The sequence below is a fragment of the Peromyscus maniculatus genome, chromosome 10 (assembly GCF_049852395.1).
Source record: "Peromyscus maniculatus bairdii isolate BWxNUB_F1_BW_parent chromosome 10, HU_Pman_BW_mat_3.1, whole genome shotgun sequence".
Taxonomy (NCBI): Eukaryota; Metazoa; Chordata; class Mammalia; order Rodentia; family Cricetidae; genus Peromyscus; species Peromyscus maniculatus.
The window spans coordinates 87175115-87188677 of record NC_134861.1 but is presented as its reverse complement, the minus strand read 5'-3'; the positions used below and the strand labels follow the sequence as shown (position 1 = coordinate 87188677).

At 47.2% G+C, this 13563-nt stretch overlaps 1 protein-coding gene and 1 long non-coding RNA gene across 17 annotated transcripts in view; one reads left to right on the top strand and one right to left on the bottom strand.

The window, feature by feature from the left end:
• Art3 (ADP-ribosyltransferase 3 (inactive)) overlaps positions 1 to 13563 on the bottom strand; it is an 86314-nt gene that overhangs the window by 17337 nt on the left and 55414 nt on the right. For all 16 annotated transcript variants that reach the window (XM_076546669.1, XM_076546662.1, XM_076546673.1 and 13 more), the window contains exons 2-3: positions 13433 to 13510; positions 7481 to 8189 (exon numbers count right to left, since the gene is read on the bottom strand). In XM_076546669.1, coding sequence (XP_076402784.1) covers positions 7481 to 8189; positions 13433 to 13495 — 772 coding nt within the window. In that variant the 5' untranslated portion in view covers positions 13496 to 13510. The remainder of the gene's footprint in view (positions 1 to 7480; positions 8190 to 13432; positions 13511 to 13563) is intronic.
• Positions 2853 to 3557, top strand: LOC121820960 (uncharacterized). The gene is made up of 2 exons (XR_006061616.2): positions 2853 to 2943; positions 3424 to 3557. It is a non-coding gene; the product is annotated as an uncharacterized LOC121820960 (long non-coding RNA).

Here is a 13563-nt window from a genome sequence, read left to right as displayed (position 1 = left end):
CCATCATGACAATAATGGACTAAACCTCTGAACTGTAAGCCACCAATTGAATGTTTTCCTTTATAAGAGTTGCCATGGTCATGGTGACTCTTCACAGCAATAGAAACCCTGACTAAGACAGTTCTTTTCTCCCAGATAGATAGAACTCATTGTTATGGGTAAAGGACACAGTGGATCATCGCCAAAGGAAGTGATGATACAATGGGCTGGATTATGGCAGTCAGCTTTGACCTAGCTCCTGAAGCTCCTCCCTGTTCACATTCTTGTGTGACTCCCTTGGAGGGTGTGCTGAATAGGGGGTGCTTGCTTCTAGAAAACAAGAGACATCGCTTCAACCATGAAGACACCGACACTGCTCTCTACAAACTGATCGCTGGGTTGTGAGCCTGAGAGGCCCGTGTGGCTAGGAACCAAGGGAGGCCTGCAGCCAGCTGCTGACTAGAACCGTACCTTCGTTGAATAACTCAGGAAAGACCATGTCCTACCCATAGCCATGTGAATGAACCGAGAGACAGATCTCTTCCAGTCAAACCTGACTGAAGAGCTAAGAGAAGCTTACTCAAAGGACCCAGGCAAGCTGCACCTGGACAGCCAACCCCCAGCAACTCAAGGTAAACTGTGGTTCTCACCCTGTGGGTTGTGAGCCCTTTGGGGATCACCTAAGATCATCAGAAAACACAGATATTTACATTGTGATTCATAACAGTAGCAAAATTACAGTTATGAAATAGCAACAAAAATAATTTTATGGTTGGACCCAGCCAGTCCTCAGCTATTCACTGAAACACCGAATTAACTACTGCTATGAAGTTACATTTTATATACAAGATCTAAGTCTATATGCAGTTAACTATAAGTAATGGAAATTATCCAGAACATTCTGGGCAGCCTTTAATCAGCAGAAAGGCTAAGAGGGGAGCTGGGGCTTCCTGAAGGGAATTCTGCCTGTGAAGGGCATCTCAAGGTCATGTTCTAAACTCCCGCTACAGCGCTTCACAGCCCAAGCTGTGGACTCCAGACCTGCCTGGCCAGACCCCTAACAGGGCAACTGACTCTTTGCAGGAATCATTCAAATGTGCATTTCCTTCCGGCTCTCAGCCCTGATGCTTCACCTTGATGGAGACAGCAGTGAATGGAAACCTGGTGGGTGAGGACCTGGTGCACAGGTCAACTCACAATGGTGAGTCATGGGTCACTTCCCACCTGTCCTCACTACATGAACGGCTGCCCAATCCCAGATCATTTCAAACAGAAACTTCCAGACTCCCAGGAAATGCTAACAGGAATCAGTTAGAAACAGTGAAACACGTGCATTTAATAACCACTCTGGTCTGGGCGGAACTGTGTGTGTTTTCTCAGCGCAGAAGGAACACGGAGCCTTAGCCATGCCAGGTGAACCCTCTGCCTATATTCCCAGCCTCAGGGTGGATGAGTAAGAAATAAGTGTGAACAGTCCAATAAACTCCTCTTGGTCTTTTGATGGCGTAGCAGGGATCTGGCTCAGCACGCCTCAGTGAGTTCAAAAATGGCAGCTACCAGGGTCCAGGAGCTTCTCTTGCCTAACAAGGCCCATTTCAACTAGGGACACTTGTTATGTCCCGATCCCCCGACTCTACAAGTATGCAGAGCATTATATAGACTGCCGCCCCATCCTACCCCCGCCAACAGAAACATGGCTGAAACCCAGGCCATCTATGCCCTGAGGACTGGTTAAGGCGATTAGGTTGGGGGGATGGCGTTGTGGTGATATTTTATTTGTACTGAAATGTTATTTTAATTTTATGTTAATAAATAAAGTTGCCCTGGGGTCAGAGCTATTAGAGCCATAGTGAGAGCGTGGTGGTTAGAAGAGCTAGGTAGATTTCTGTGTGTTCAGGGATACAGCCAGTATTGGAGACATACGCCTTTAAGACCTGGAGGGCGGTACTTACAGGCAGTGATGAGGCAGTCATGTGGTTGGGTTTACAACCAATGAGAAGGCAGAAGAGAAAGATTATTTAAACAGGGACACAGGAAGTACCTCCCTCTCTCGGGGAAGCTAGGAGCACTGCAGGAGGTAAGATTTTATCTCTGAGCTCTGACCTCTCGGCTTTTCTCTTTTACCTTGGCTCTGTGTTTCTTATTTTAATAATACGATTGGTTACATCTACATGGCGTGTGCTGTTTCTCGGCTTGTAAATCCTCTGTAGACCTGTTGCGTTTGCCCTGCAGGGCCACGAGGAACCCTGCGGCTGGGGCTTTCTCTCAGAACTCCATAACTGACCCACAGCCCTCCAAATCCAGTTACAGCTATCCGATGATGTCATTTTGGATGATAAGGAGTTTAGTCTGACTACACAGCTGACATCCCATCGTTATCAAAAATTCCAAAAAAAAAAAAACAAAAAAAAACAAAAAAAACCTAAGCTGGTTGACCTGCTGTAGGCTCTCTTCAGGAAGGAGGAGTTTGTTCCTTCCTTGGATTGACAGCAAGGCTAACCAGGTCTCTCTGTTTCCTAACAATTGGAACTGGGTTTTTGGTTTGTTTGTTTGTTTGTTTGGCTAGCCAGTTTTTGTAAGATCCACACTCTATTTTTGTTAGAAATCACAGGGAAGTTCTCAACAGTAACCAGGGTCTGCGCTGGCACTCTGAGTTTAGTAAATTTAAACACCTTCTAGAAACATTGCCCTTTCCCATCCAGAACTACTACAGTTGTTTGGTTGTTTGCACACCGCCGCCCCCCACCCCCGGTGTTGGAGGATGTTGGTACCCAGGGGCCTCTGGCTTGCTGGCAAGTGTGCGACCACCACCCAGCCACACCTAAAGGCGGCCTTAGGAAGTTTTTGACCGTGCATTCCCATTGGTTATCTCTAGGTGGCAGCAGAGAACTCCAGTGTGTGGTCAAACCCTGCACTCCAGCCTCGCTCTCAAAAGCAGGAGCTGACTTGATCAGAGCTCTGATGGTCCGTGTGAGCCCCCACAAATGCCTCCTTTCGCTGGGGTGAACATCAACCTGCGAAATGGCCTGCCCTCAGCCTCACGCTCCTCCTGTACAGACAGGCTCCTAATGCGCCATGAGAGGTTCCAGCCCCTCCCTGGCTCACTCAGTCCACTAGCTGCTCACTTTTCCTTGTCTGTTTTGTCGTATCACAGCTCAACTCACAAACATGGAATCCGTGGGTTTCACTGCCCTCCGCACCCCATCAGCTAGGTACTAGTGCTAAATATGGTCGGTATCCAGACCTTTTATACAACCAGGGCCTCCTTAAATGGCATTTGCCTGAATGCATCAGGGGCACCAAAATAGGTATGATTTCTACAGTCCAGCTGAGCCTGGGTTTCTCACTGTGATGTTCTTGAGAAGTTAAACACACTCGGTGGGGGGAGGCAGGGAGACCGTGGTTTATGGTTTGCTTATCTCCACGTTCCCTCCTTCTCCACAGTTTAACCGTCTATGGTCTCAGTCACCAGTGGTCAACGGATGTCTGCAAATATTCCTCAAGAGGGACGGCATTTGCAGAACTCTCAGTGCACACTTGGAATTGGTCTATTATTATTAAACTCTTACTGTACCTCATTTATAAACTAAGACTTTCTCATAAGTATGCACGTATAGAAAGATGCCCAGTACATGCAGGGTTTGATATTATCCGTGGTTTCAGACAACCACTGGGAGTCTTGGAACACGTCACCCCCATGCATAAGGGAGAAATAACAACTCAACCGTGGCCAATTTTAAGCCAGTGTGATGCAGGAGGAACAGGAAAAAGATGCAACTCTGGTCTAAGCTGGCTCGGCCTGTCCTGGGGTCATGGCCAATAGATGGGGGGGTGGGTGACGGGAATGAGTGCTTTTTTAACATAACCTGCAACCTGTTCATTTGTGTTGACATCACCTCAAGAAGATCGCTCAGAATCAGATGTGACTCCAGTGCCGGTCAGGAGTGTGGCAGACAGGTGCCTCGAGTGATTAAGGGGTCATTCACCCTCAACATCAAGGAAATGCAGGAGGTCAAATCGGAAGGCCCTGCGAACACTTCCTGAAAGCCTGCACCCTTGGCACGGCGAGGACTGCCTGGCTTCAGCCAGCAATCGTGCCAGCACCCAGACCGTCCGACCCACCCATTGACCGCTGTACACTGGGCATGCTGAGTCAAGGTCGGAAGTTTCCCCTAGGTCTGAGGCCAACTGTAGTCGTCACCGCTGGACCCAGCAGCGGGTTTGGGTCCAGTCAGCCATCACGCAGACCCAAAGGCCGGGTCCTCACTAACCGTGTTTTGCAGGAGAATGCAAGACTGTGCACACGACAGGAGCAGTCAATGTCCTCTCAAGGGAAGTCCTCTAAGTGGCCTCTAGCCCCACTCTCCTTAATTAGGAGACCACAACAGGAGACGCAGTAACTCCTGAGCGGATCGACCACTGTCGGGCAGATCAGAGCCAGAGTCCCTTGCTGCCTCCAGCCCCCACACGGAGAGAACTTGGACATGCCGCACCACCTTGAGGAAGTTGGAAACCATGGCGTTCTGCCCCAGGAACTCAGGTCCCGTCCTAACCCTCCTGTGCTGTGCATGTACTTCACCATCTAGGGCGCCGGCCCTGCCCTTAGCCCATTAACAAAGAAACGCTGCAGTGGTTTTCATAGGAGGAGGGAGAACGGGTTTTTATTAACCCTGTATTCACACAGAGCAAGGCACAAACCCTTAGCATTTCAGAACGCTGCAAACAAAGACTACGTCCCAAGACTTGCAAAATGAAGCGATCAGCTCGCAGGCTGGGATACATGTCGCTGAGTGCTAAAGGACTTGCCCAGCATGTTCTGGTCTCTAGGTTTCACCCCCAGCAGCAGAAAACCCAAATGAAACAAGAACAATAACAGCAAAAACCCAAACATCGCAAAACCCACACCGGGATTCATCCAAAGTTTGAATCATCAGAGCCATGACAGGGACCCCACAGCCTCAACCGGAAGGGACGGCAAAGCCTTCCCCGGGGACCCAGTGTGAACGTTAACAGTGTGGGCAGGAAATGCCCGCCAGAGCTTCCTCCCCTCAGATGTTTACTTCCCACAGAGACCGCTCCAGCCCAGCTAAGCTATGCCGGCCCTCTTGATCCAGCTGTACACCATACACCCCGGCTCCTTGTTTATCAGCATTTAATAACCCTGCTTCCTGGTTCAGCTGCATGCAGTATCCCCATCCCTCTGTTCAATCTATACTAAACATGCAGAGTTTCTGGGGTGCTGAGGCTTCTCCATTGAGAGCCAGACCACTCCACTCTAGCTATTTATCTGTGTCTGTCTGTCTGTCGTCTGTCTGCCTGGCTACCTGTCTTGTCTCATTTCCCTCACCACCTCCCAGTCAGGTGCAAGTTCCAAGAACCATGCAAGGACGTGGTAAACTGGAAAACCTATAACTTGATCTTAAAGGCAGATCTTTCACACATGCGGTCCTAGAAAATTTGCCTCAAGATACCATTCCTCAGAAAACTGTGGTCAGCACTTAGCCTCACCCCAAACAAAGGAGTAACTCGGGGAAGAGGCGCAAATCCAGAACAGGGCTGTGGGGAGAATCTCAGCCTCGGGCTGGTGGTGTGGAGACAGTGCGCAACCTTCAGTGAGCCCAGGAGCACAGCCCAGAGCAGAATCCGAATCCGGGAGGGTATATCCAGGGGTGGGAAGACGAATGTACGGAGAGGTTGCTATTTCTGTCAAAGGACCTGGGGTGAATTATTAATACGACATTTAAAAAGGAAGTCATGCCGGGCGTTGGTGGCGCACGCCTTTAATCCCAGCACTCGGGAGGCAGAGCCAGGCGGATCTCTGTGAGTTCGAGGCCAGCCTGGGCTACCAAGTGAGCTCCAGGAAAGGCGCAAAGCTACACAGAGAAACCCTGTCTCGAAAAACCAAAAAAAAAAAAAAAAAAAAAAAAAAAAAGGAAGTCATAAAATCACCCCAGCAAAGGAAGTACTTCATGGGTAAAAAACCAAAACCAACAACAGAAACACCAATCAACTGGACCACGAGCACACGTGAGGGAAGGTGAGTCACCGGCCTATTAGGAAGGAGACAGTAGTCATCGGACACTGTGGCTACTGGCCTAACAACTCTGTCTTCTTCTTCTTTTTTTTTTTTTTGAGACATGATCTCTTTAAGTATCCCAGGCTAGATCCAAACTCAAGATCCTCATCCTTTTCCTGCATGCTGGAATCACAAATGTGCAGCAGCATCCCAAGGCCACTTTGATTCCCTTTCTTCCTGCGTGACAGAGCCTGCAAAACTGATTTCCTCCTTTCTAGGCCTTTCCTGCAGCTGTAAGTGACCAAGAAACAGTTCTACTAAGAGGTTAGGCTAGCTTTCACTTTCCTGAGAAACAGGTAGATCCGGCGGTCGGTCCCCCTTCTGTTTCTGTCTGGGATGCAAACTGATGCCTGGATGCAGACCACAAGGCAAATCTGAATTCCCAAACCAGTGGGACAGAAAGGCAGCCTGAGTTACTAATGCCATAGAGGAGCCGTGGTACCCAACAGCCTGGTTGTAGCAGTGAGAACTATTAGGTTTTCTGCTAAAGCTGACAGAAAGATGAATCTTTAGACTCCTTATGGATCCAACCCAGGGTCTTGTGCATGCAAGGCCGGCACTCTGTCACTGACCTACTGTTGTCTGAGACAGGGTCTCACTAAGTAGCCCAGGCTGGCCTTGAATTCACTCTGTACTCCAGGTAGACCTTGAACTCGGACCCTTCTGCCTTAGCCTCCTTCCTGAGTGGCTGGGGTTACAAGCCTGCATCACTGGCCCAGCAACAACAAAGAAATCTTAAATGATACACGGCACAAGAAAACTGAATACCGGAAATATTTAGACCATGTCTAAAAAAATTTAAATCCTGAAACAATAAAAGCATGCTATTCACTTACAAACATGATAGTGTATACCCGAAAAAAACAAAAACAAAAACAAAAAACAACAAAAAAAAAAAAAACAGCTAAAATGATTTAGGATGGATGACAGTGAGGCTTGGAAATGGGATGGGACTCTTTTTACTGAATGACTTGTAATGGGATTTCTCAACACCAGTACTCCTGACATTTTAGACCAGATAATTCTTTGTTTTGACAGGGTCCTAAAAAGTGTTTAGCCAATCCTGGCCAATAGCAACCCCACCTCTTCCTGAGTTGTGACAACCAAAAGGATTTCTGACCATCGCCAAACCCTGCAGAAACCCTGGCTTCTATTTCCCAGTACTGGTTTTGTTCTCAGCTTTAGTAACTAGGTATTGTGCTTGACAACACCTGAGTTGTGGGTAAAGAAACGGCCTGAGACTCAAAACTGCTGGTGTTCTCTCTCTTTGCAAACACACATCGCTCTCCTGGGCCTGCACCCCCCTCCTCTCCTCCCAGACACCCCTCAGGGCCTGCACCCCTCTCCTCTCCTCCCAGACACCCCTCAGGGCCTGCACCCCCCCTCTCCTCTCAGACAAACCCAGACCATGACTGAGACACTCACCTCCGAGGAAGGCACACTCGTAGTAGCTGCAGGTCTTGTTTATGCTCTCAAGAATAAGGTCATTGCCAGTTCCTGCCCGGGACACGTGAAAAACCTCACTCAGAGGTATTAAAACAACTCTCTCATTTGCTTTATCCAAAAACCTTTCCACGGAAACCCCAAAGCAGGTGTGGATGGTTAGCACTGGCTGTTGGTTCGCTGTCGGGGGTTTGGCTGGATATGCCAGCGTGAAGTTGCCCAGCCTGGCTTGGTTTGGCCCTCCGAAGGTGAAGGAAATGTCCTGACTTGTGAGGTACACCACGTCCTTATAACTGTCTTCACAAGGTCTTCTCAGCAGCTGCAGGGCTCTCACCAGGTAAAAATGAAAAGCTTTGAACGGAAAGTTGTAGATGTAATCTTTTCGGGACTGGCCGGCCATCTTCACAGCTCTGGTGAAATCGTGGTAAAAGGGAGTCTGCTCCCGGGCCTCGGTCACAAACGCCAACAGGGTTATTCCATAGGGATCCTTGAAGTTCATTGGGGGAGAGATCTTAGCCTTCCGGGCTTCCCACAGGATCTCTGCATTGTCCCACACAGTCTCCAGGAGGTCAGAGCTGGCCTTTTCTTCCCTGAACAGCTGTGGGACGTACTTCCCCTCCATCCTGTTGCTGCACTTCTGGTATTCATCGTCAAACGAATTCTCCGCCATGTCTAACACTTCCGCCTTCACCTTCAAAGCAAAAGGAAAGGGGTGCTCTTGCCATCAACTTTTTATTTGATCTCATTTTCTCTTACAGACGATGCCCACTCTCTCATCCCACCCCCACAACCCTTGAACTGCGAGTTACACCCCATCGCTATGGGCAGCTTTTCTCGGCCATGACGTGTTCATATGAAAAAGTAAATGTCAGTGGCAAGATACCGGTAGGAATTCTGCCTGTAACTCGTTTGCCTGAGCTCTGTGGTGCGTGCACAAGAGACTAAAGACCCCAGTGGCAGTCCAGGCTGAACGGTCCTTCCCTTCAGTCCTGAGAACTCTCAGGACTGTTTTGGATCATTGGAAGTATCATGTATAAAATACTGCGCGTGGTGGGAAATACGTGGTGACAGATATTACCTTTCCCTCTGGACACACTCCCTCATTCCTAGGACATGGGGAGGGCTGGTTTGGCACCTCCAGCCAAGTAAAAGCAGGTGCTTAAGGCCCAGAAATCAGAACACCCCTCTCCAAAACAAAACAACAACAACAAAACAAAAAAAAACAATCAAACAAAAAACCCCAGAAAACCCCCCAAAACCAAGGAAATCAGAAGACAGTGTCACTAGAGTTACAGGTGAGCTCTGTGGGTGCTGGCAGCTGGTCCCCGAGTCTCCGCAAGTACAGCAGGTGCTCACAGCCATCAAGTCCTCTCTCCAGCTCCAAGCCTCCCTCCCCCCTTCTTCTTTAAAGACAAGGACACTAAGATATTGAGACATGGTTATGGTATTTACCCCAGACACTCTGGGTCCAGAGTTCTACCTTCTTAAGCAAAGTGTTCTGTTGCTTCTGAAACATTAGGCCCACTGACATTTATTCTGTAACACTTTTAAAAGAGTTTAATTTTGCTAAACAAAAGGAAACGTTTTACCACTGAGGTAAGTAAGTGGGTCAGCACCAGAAACCATTGCCTAACCATAGTACTTAGAGCTGGGAGTCACCGAGCCCCCAGCACCCTGGGGGCTGTCGGTCAGTTTCTTGCCATGGGGATTTGAGCTGCAGAGATCAAGTCCCTTCGGTTTCATGGCTAAGGGATGCACTTTGCTCTGTGGCACAGAATGTACCAGAATTCAGCCTGAGCACCAAAGCATGATTTATCTTGAAGACTGCAACAGAAGCCATCAGACCTGAAACCGACTCCCACATTCCACACACCATACCAGAGTTGATCCAGTGGGCTCCCGTCTTTCCCTCGGCCTCAGAGCAGTCTTCACATGTCTAATTTTAGACAGCAAGGCTTCCTGGCCAGACACCACAGCTGATTGTGTGTTCCGTACAGTGCGTGCCCTGCGGTGGCAAAGCCCCTAAATGCCCTCGCCATTCAGGACAGAGGAATGGACACTAAGGAGCAGGGAAGACTGGGTGAATGAGCTGATAATGCTTTCTTCCTCTGGCGTCTCCACCTGAACCAAAGCTCAGAGCGATGCCATTCAGCTACCAACAATTCATTTCACATATGTGGAAATGACCTTCGTGTTTCAGAAGAGAAACCAATGAAATGGAACAACATTAGCCGAAGTATGTTAAAATGATGTGCTGCAAACCAGTACTTGAAAGGCACATTAAGACCACACAAGGCACCACTTCATACCCACTAAAAGAAAATAATGATAACCCAAAACAAGGGCAAAACAGGAAAATCCAAGCAAAGAGGAGGCAGCCGACTGGAGCCCTGACCCATGCTGGAAGGAGTGTTGTGGAGCCCAGCCAACATGGAAGGTACTGCAGCAGCACTTCAAGGGGTGAAACATGAAGCTGTAGCATGACCCAGTGACCTCACTCTAGACACACACCACGTGAAGCATATGTTCACAATAATGCACAATTCCGCCATACACTGTAGCACAGTCCTGGCTAATTCACGTTCACTTACATAGGTAAAACCAGGTACTCAAGTAAATACTGCATAAGGCTAGCAGCAGTGCTTAGATGAGTGCCCAGAGAAGAATAATTATATAAAAGAATTGAAAACATTCATACAGAAACCCATACACAGCTGTTCTTGGCAATACTATCCATAGTTACCATAAAGTGGCAAGAGCCAAATGCCTGAATAAACTTTGGCCAGCCATGGTGGCATTAGTGTTCATAGATGTCAAGAAGGAGACACTAATATCTGACACACCATGAATGGGCTTTAAAAACAGTATCCTAAACAAAAGAAACCAAGCACAAATGATCAGAGTCTGCAAGATCCCACTCTGCTGAAATGTCCATAACTCTCATTGGTTGCCAGAGAATGGGGGAGGCGGGCAGTGGCATTGACTTCCAATAAGCAAAGTGCTTCTTTAGAGAGGGATGAAATGCCACCCCACAGCTGCTGTGGGACAACATCGTAGAGACACTAGAAACCAATGACGAGTGTGGTTGAAAATGCTTTTAAGGGTATCTCAATTATACGTCTGTCTTGTTAGGGTTTCTATTGCTATGAAGAGACGCCATGACTATGGTAAATAAAGGGAAACATATAATTGAGGTGGCAGCTTGCAGTTTCAGAGGTTTAGTCCATTATCATCATGGCAGGAGGGGGGCATGGCAGCATGCAGGCAGATCTGGTGCTGGAGAAGGAGCTGCTACATGTTGATATGCAGGCAACAAGAAGTAGACTGTCTCATTGGTCATGGCTTGAGCATATATGAGACCTCAAAGCCCACCTCCACACTTCCTCTAACAAGACCACACCTACTCCAACAAGGCCACACCTCCCATTAGTGCCACTCCCTTTGGGGGCCATTTTCTTTCAAACCACCACATTCTACTCCCTGATCCCCCAAAGGCTTGTGGCCAATTCAAAATGCAAAAATGCATTCAGTCCAACTTCAAAAGTCCCCATAGTCTACAACAGTTTCAAACTTATTTAAAAGTCTAAAGTTCAAAGTCTCTTCTGAGATTCATGCAATCTCTTAACTGTAATCCACTATAAAATCAAAATCAAAAAACAGATCACATACTTCCAACATACAATGGCACAAGATAGTCATTTCCATTCCAAAATGCAGGGGAGGGAGCACAGTGAGGAAATATTGGACCAAAGCAAGACTGAAAACCAGCTGGGCAAACTTTGCATCTCCATGTCTGATGTCAAAACAATCTTCAGATCTCCAGCTCCTTTCAGCTTTGTTGACTTGCAACACACTTCTTCCTATTGGGCTGTTACCACTCACTAGTAGCAGCTCTCCTTGGCAGGTATTCCACAGCTCTGGCATCTCCAACATCTTGGGTTCTCCAAGGCAATCTAGGTTTCAACTTTACAGCTTCATGCAATGGCCTCTCTAGGCCTCCATTCATGGACACCCCTGACACATGTCTGGCCTCATTGGCTTTCCTTTGCCAGGGAGGAAGGTTTCACAATGCCTTTCTTCTATCCTTGACTCTAAAGCTAGAAACAGATGGCTGAAGCTGCCAAGTTCTGCCGCTTGCTGGGGCTGGAACATGACCACCGCTTTTGTTCAATTACATCTTCATCAGCTTTCTGGCCTTCACTGCCTAAGCTTGGCTGTCCCAAAACTGGATCTGTAGACCAGGCTGGCCTCAAACTCAGAGATCCACCAGCCTCTGCCTTCCCAGTGCTGGGATTAAAGGCATGTACCACCACACCCAGCTCTAAGCTTTTCTTTAATTCCTTTTCACAAATTGGAAACTCAACTGGGTGGGATCTTGCTCTGAGATCACCACTCCCTTTATTCCATTTCTTAATCTGTTTATCTCCTTGAATACAGAGCTTAGCTCCATTCCATTTTCTGGTACTCCCTTTCTCCTCAAATATTTTTCCTTGTTCAGCTTGATCCTTTTTATTATATATCTTCATTAGAGTTAACACTAGTAACCACACAACAGAGCCTTTGTTTTGAGATTTCCTCTGCCAACAGAATTAATCCAAAACTCTTCACTTTAGCCTCAGGCAGACTCTTCAGACAAAGGCAAAACGCAGCCACTTTCTTCACCAAAATACCATAAGAATGATTTCTAGGCAACATACTAAAAATTCTTCCCCTCTGAAACCTCTTGATCCAGCCCCTCACAGTTCAAATCACACTCAATGCCACTGCCTTCCATGTTCCTACTAGGATGGCCCATTAAGCAGCACTTAAAGTGATCAACTGCTTTCCTAATCCATACTCACAAAGTCCATATTCCTTCAAACAAAAGCATGGTCAGACCTATCACAACAACAGTCTCTGGTACCAACTTCTGTCTTTGTTAGGGTTTCTGTTGCTGTGAAGAGACACCATGACTATGGCAACTCTTATGATGGAAAAACATTTAATTGAGGTGGTGGCTGTTTCAGAGGTGTAGTCCATTATCACCATGGCGGGGAGTATGGCAGCAGGCAGACACAGACATGGTGCTGGAAAAGGAGCTGCTACATGCCAATATGCAGGCAACAGGAAGTAGATTGTCTCGGTGGGTGTGGCTTGAGCATATGAGACTTCTAAGCCCGCCTCCACAGTGACACACTTCCTCCAACAGGGCCACACCTACTCCAACAAGGGCCACACCTCCTAATAGTGCCACTCCCTTTGGGGGCCATTTTCTCTCAAACACCATAATGTCTCAAGTTAAAAAGTCAACAACAGAATGCGCAGGAAACAAAACATACGATAATGCTCTAGAAAGTGGGTCAAAGCTCTAAAAATGGATAGTTTTTAAAATTTAAGGTATCTTAAAGAAGGAAAGTGAGATACCTGTTTCATACAATATATACACAAAGTATATTAGTTTTTAAATACTGAATGGCAAACAAAATCATAAAGTTTCTATCCGTAAAAAGACAAGGAAACAGTCATTATGTAGTTTAATAACAAACATGGAATCAAACACTGCGGCAGTATTTGGAGAACACACGATATTCCCTGAATATTTATTGACTTGGAAATGCTGTGCAGTATTGTTTGAAGACAAGGTTAAAAGTACTCTACATACAGCATTCATCTACTTTTTAAATAAATTATACACACAGAGAGAAAGAGGAGCCACATAAGCTATCTACACTGTCCCCTAAGACTCTCTCTCAGAGGCTGAATTTCTCTGTTCTCTTCATTTAATTATAATTATATATAACTTTCTACACTTAACATATGCATCACCTGCAAAATGAAGGAGAAGCTACTTACAAGCTACTGCCTAGTCTGGCCTCTCTCAGTCCACAGAGACACCCCAGGCAATGTTACAGGCTCCCATCCCAGTGAGCACATGCTTCCCATTCCCAACATTACCTGGAAGAGGTCCACTAGGGTCACAGCAGCCAGCAGCGCGGTGACCATCTTGAAATGTCCCATCTTCAGTTTTCTCTTCTAAATTAGAATGACAAATTTCATTTCAGTAGGATTAACAAAGAGGTTTAGGA